A 4,601-nucleotide genomic window follows, 5' to 3' on the forward strand; every position below is an offset into this window, starting at 1 on the left:
CGACATCTGGTGAAAATTTCATGTCATTAGCACCTCTAGTAATATATTTACTGAGAAAAATGGTGATGTGTTCAATACTTATTTTACCCGCTGTATGTTTTTGTGCCCTGCTGGTCGAGTCATCTGCWACTTTTCTACTGGTTGCACTGATTTAAAAAGCAAATATCTGTTATTTTTATTAAAAATGTGAGGGGAAAAAAAATCTGAGTCCAGTGGGGTGAAATTTAGTCTGTGCTTGAACCTCAGTCAAGCCACAGGCTGTTCCTTTACTGGTTTGCCCTTACCATAATCATCTTTAAGACTGGAGGTTTTTACTGTGAGTATTTGGCTAAAATAAACCTCTGCATGTGTTTGTGTCCAGCTGATCCCTCTTTTCATCTTCATTGGTGCGGGGTCAGCAATGAGCACGCTGTACCTGGCCAGACTGGCTCTGAAAAACCCTGATGTCTCGTAAGTATCACCTGACACAGCTTTTTCCCTCAGCTGGAKTTTTGTTAGCATTTACATTTGATAGTCTGGCTATATTTGATGTGTTGTTTCACTAAAAGGTTTATTTTTATTTTTTCAGATGGGATCGCAGAAACAACCCTGAGCCCTGGAATAAAATGGAACCCAATCAGCAGTACAAAGTATGAGCTCTAACATTGTTTTTCTTAAGCCTCGCATTGCCTTCATCCCCCTGATTGTGTGAATTTCCCCTCTCTGTGTTTGCGTTTCCAGATGTTTGCAGTAAACATGGATTACTCCAAACTGAAGAAGGATCGACCTGACTTCTAAGTCAGCGGGTTGCCTCATTCCGCGAAAGCGAGAAGTTGTCTACTTTTATTTTTTGTCGAAAACAAACACCCGTGAAATGAAAATCTAGTTGAATTATTTTTATTCACGGGTTAATTTTCAGAAGGGAAGGGAGTTCTTTAATGTGCAGATATATAAAACATACTGTATATAAAAAATATAAAACAGGCTACCACCTGTTTCCTATTTGCAGATGTATTGTTTTGTTTGCATTTGTTGTAAATTAATTATTTAAACAATCACATGTCTCTTGTGTTTTATTTAGAGATACTGAGAGATAAATAAATCTGGGTATTGTCAAAGTTATATTACCTTTTTATTTGCATTTCAGCAGGATTTCATGAACTCACTGTCAGTCCAAATGAAGCTGCTGTTTCTAAAAGCATTTAATCACATTTTTTATCCTTTGCAAACAGGTGAAAATGATTTGAAAATGACAGAAGATGTTAGTGACCTATGTGATCTGAAAATACACTCCAAAGGAGGTAAATGAATAACTTGGGTGGAGCCAGCTTAGAAACTGTTGTGCAGCCTGGGTGGAATAAAAACAAAACATGATTAGGAAAAACTACCTGACAAGCATCACAAGGATTTATAAACTCTGGTTTTGTTTAGCAACATTAACTGTGCAGAGCATCAGGAAAGTTGTCCCAACACTGACTGGCTCTGGGCTTTATAAGACAYATTGCTCACCACTGTTCAGAGATTTAGGACTAAAACCATATGCTGGGAAAAGAGATGTTTTGCTAACAGACAGGGCTAACGCCAACCTTTAATGTCAATTTTAAGCAAAAATATTGTGCAATATGTAGCACTCAGAGTAGGCCTATGTGTTGGGGATACTACTCAGCTACTACTACAAAACTGTTTAGCCTAATATTTGTAAAAATGACTGAGCTATAACAAATTCTTGGTTTTTTAAAGGCCGATTGAATGTGGTTGCCACCTAGAACTGATTTGACTCCAAAAGGTCAATGGCACCCAGTGAATATTTTTTGAAAGTTTAATAAAATCTGTTCAGTGGTTTCATGAAATATTTTGCTAAAACTACAGACAAACACAGTAGCAGAAACATGATGGTGTATAATTGTTGGTAGTGGGTGACAAATTAATACAGAAGTATACGTATGTGCAGACAGGTTTTTTTCAGGTTATGATTAACATACGTGTACCATAAGTGAAAAAAAAATAGCAATATTAGTAATGACTAAATTAACTAAACCCAAGATGCATTGTATCTGTACATGACAATATCCGTTTTTAGAACAGAAAATGCACAAAAATAATTTGTGTCATCAAAAATATATTTGAAGATACCATATTTAAAATAGGAGTTCAAATTAGGTTATTACCAAGCATAAACCTCAAATGAAAAATAGTTTATTTTACCCTGCATTTCTCCTATTCACGCTCTGATCCACTAGATGGCGACCTATTTGGTAATCGCTAAAAAGAAAACATAGAAGAAGAATCAAGGCCGCTGTCTTCTCGCGAGATTTCACTCAAAATTAACGCGGGACGGTATAAAAACAAGTAGCCAGCCTCCCGTTTGGACAACAGTAAGGAACAGAAGAAAACGAATCGTGTTTGTCTAATTTAGACCCCAGGAAAACAGTACTGCTTGACWTAGTTTTGTTGGTTAAAACTTGTTTATCCTTCAACCGAATATCGTAAAATGATAATTTTTTCCCCCATCTACCTTGGAGTTTGAATGATGGACCCCWCGGAGGATTTATCTGCTCGGGTTCTGCTGAAACATATTCTCAGTACCGAGCCTGCTAGGACCCCTGTCACTCGCAGGTAGTGCTTTTATTTCGGATTTAATAGACAACACAACATATTAGACTTATTTAGACATAGAACGTTACTTAGCACAGCTTACACAAAGTGCGTCAAAGCGCCCAAATGATACCAGTTTTGTGCTGTTTACGTGTGGYATTGTTAAATTATAACAAGCTGTCTTGAATTTAGTGACTCACAGGCACCGAGTAGCAGCAGTCTCCGGCGCAGCAGCAGACTGAGCAGGAAAAAATCTGAAGCCCAAACCCCCCAGGACGTGCTGAGGCGCAGCCTGAAACACAAGATTCATGAAGTGAGGAGGAGACAAAAAAAAGTSTATCAGCTGAAACTGTATTTTTAAAATCTGCCTAAGCGTGACATATATATGTATCTGTTTGTAGAGCATAATCAGAAAATCACTGTCTGCCACAACTAAACTAAGGACCCCMTCAGTTGTGCTTGAAAAGCGGCCTTCTGTCTCAATGCTTGTCAGCAATGAAGACACCCCAAGACACTTACTGAGAAATATTCTACAAACCGGTATGTGCATTTACCTAACTTATTGTTTAATATTAAAGCCTTTACTTGTTGACTTAATCACATCATCGCACGTTTCAGAGCCTGTGAGGTCTCCTGCCGTTCATGAGAGGGAGCACTCTGAAGAGCCTGATCAGCAATCAGCTGACGAAACTGCCATAAAAACAAATTCTAGGTGAGCTATATATGTAACAGGATGATGACATTTAGAGTCTGTTCAGATTATTTGTCATTTGTAATTTGTTTTGAGTTACTCCAAGTTGTCAGCTCTTATTGAGTGAATTCACATACAGCCAATAATCTGGACCCCAAAACGTTTTTGGGTTCATTACCATTTACCTGCTCTGTATGCACATGCATTAAGTCACAAACGTTTAGTTTTACTTTTAACAACTTTTTTAATGTTAGCTTTTTGTAGATAAAAGCTAGACTTGTTCTTTGTGAGTTAATCCAGTGTTTTCTTGACTTTCAGTATTGAGCTGTCAGGGTTGGATCTGCCTGATCTAACTATTAGCAATGTTGCAAGCATTGCAAAGGGACTGAGCAGAAAGAGACCACGCCAGAGCCTTGATGTCACGGCTTTTGAGAAGCGACTGAAACCTGGAAACTGTAAAATTCTTATCATAAATTCACACCTCTACTTTATTGTAGAAATGCTATTATATGTATATGCGTGTGTAATACAGATTGTGTGTGTGCTTACAGATGCTGGAGAGGAACCTGAAAACTCAGCAGGCGACTCTTCATCCCTTTCTTTATCAAGGTAAACTGTGAAAAACCTTCAAAGCAAAGTTTTAATTGGTTAATATTTTAGATGTAAATTGATCAGATCAAATGATGAAATGAAAAATGAAAAACACACTTCATGTCCTGATGCATCTCAGTAATCCAGGTAGAAAAAAACAAAAAGAAAAAATAAGTAGGTCCTCTGGATGGGTTCTTCTTTAGTGAAACATTTTTCGTCTCTCCTTCAAGAGACTTCTTCAGTCTGATGAGTTTCAGGTGAACTCAGCCTTATAAGCCCTGCCTCCACATGGACAAACAGGTTAGTCACATGCAAAAGAGGGGCATCGCCTAACAATAGGTTTGATTAGCTCTATTGTTCATAGAGGGTCATGTGCCCCATCACCTGACCCGTGTCGTGTTATGTGAATGAATGGAATGAACCCTCATTCCGTATGTGGCGGGAGTTTCTGAGAAACTGAGACGTTTATTCTCAAAACATGACGTCCCAGTGGCTTTCAAACCCCAAAACATGTTACGACAAAGATTAGTTCACCCCAAAGATCCAGTTCCCCGGCAAAAACAGAGTAATATAGTATATGCTGTTAAGTGTCAGGAGGACTGTGATCAGTTATACATCGGGGAAACAAAGCAGCCACCGTTCAAAAGAATGAGCCAGCACAGACGAGCTACATCATCAGGTCAGGACTCTGCAGTTTACACTCATCTACAGGCCAGCGGTCTGTAGTTTACACTCATCTACAGGC

The 4,601-nt window shown here is 38.5% G+C and overlaps 2 protein-coding genes across 2 annotated transcripts in view; both read left to right on the forward strand.

The window, feature by feature from the left end:
* ndufa4b (NDUFA4 mitochondrial complex associated b) overlaps positions 1–1,037 on the forward strand; it is a 3,258-nt gene extending 2,221 nt beyond the window's left edge. The window contains exons 2-4 of the mRNA XM_014013968.1: positions 362–450; positions 569–629; positions 721–1,037. Coding sequence (XP_013869422.1) covers positions 362–450; positions 569–629; positions 721–777 — 207 coding nt within the window. The 3' untranslated portion in view covers positions 778–1,037. The remainder of the gene's footprint in view (positions 1–361; positions 451–568; positions 630–720) is intronic.
* A 1,292-nt stretch (positions 1,038–2,329) lies between these two features.
* cenpt (centromere protein T) overlaps positions 2,330–4,601 on the forward strand; it is a 7,618-nt gene continuing 5,346 nt past the window's right edge. The window contains exons 1-6 of the mRNA XM_014013918.1: positions 2,330–2,595; positions 2,767–2,887; positions 2,976–3,114; positions 3,193–3,286; positions 3,584–3,720; positions 3,817–3,874. Coding sequence (XP_013869372.1) covers positions 2,507–2,595; positions 2,767–2,887; positions 2,976–3,114; positions 3,193–3,286; positions 3,584–3,720; positions 3,817–3,874 — 638 coding nt within the window. The 5' untranslated portion in view covers positions 2,330–2,506. The remainder of the gene's footprint in view (positions 2,596–2,766; positions 2,888–2,975; positions 3,115–3,192; positions 3,287–3,583; positions 3,721–3,816; positions 3,875–4,601) is intronic.

This window comes from Austrofundulus limnaeus, unplaced genomic scaffold (assembly GCF_001266775.1).
Source record: "Austrofundulus limnaeus strain Quisiro unplaced genomic scaffold, Austrofundulus_limnaeus-1.0 Scaffold108, whole genome shotgun sequence".
In the NCBI taxonomy this organism is placed as follows: Eukaryota; Metazoa; Chordata; class Actinopteri; order Cyprinodontiformes; family Rivulidae; genus Austrofundulus; species Austrofundulus limnaeus.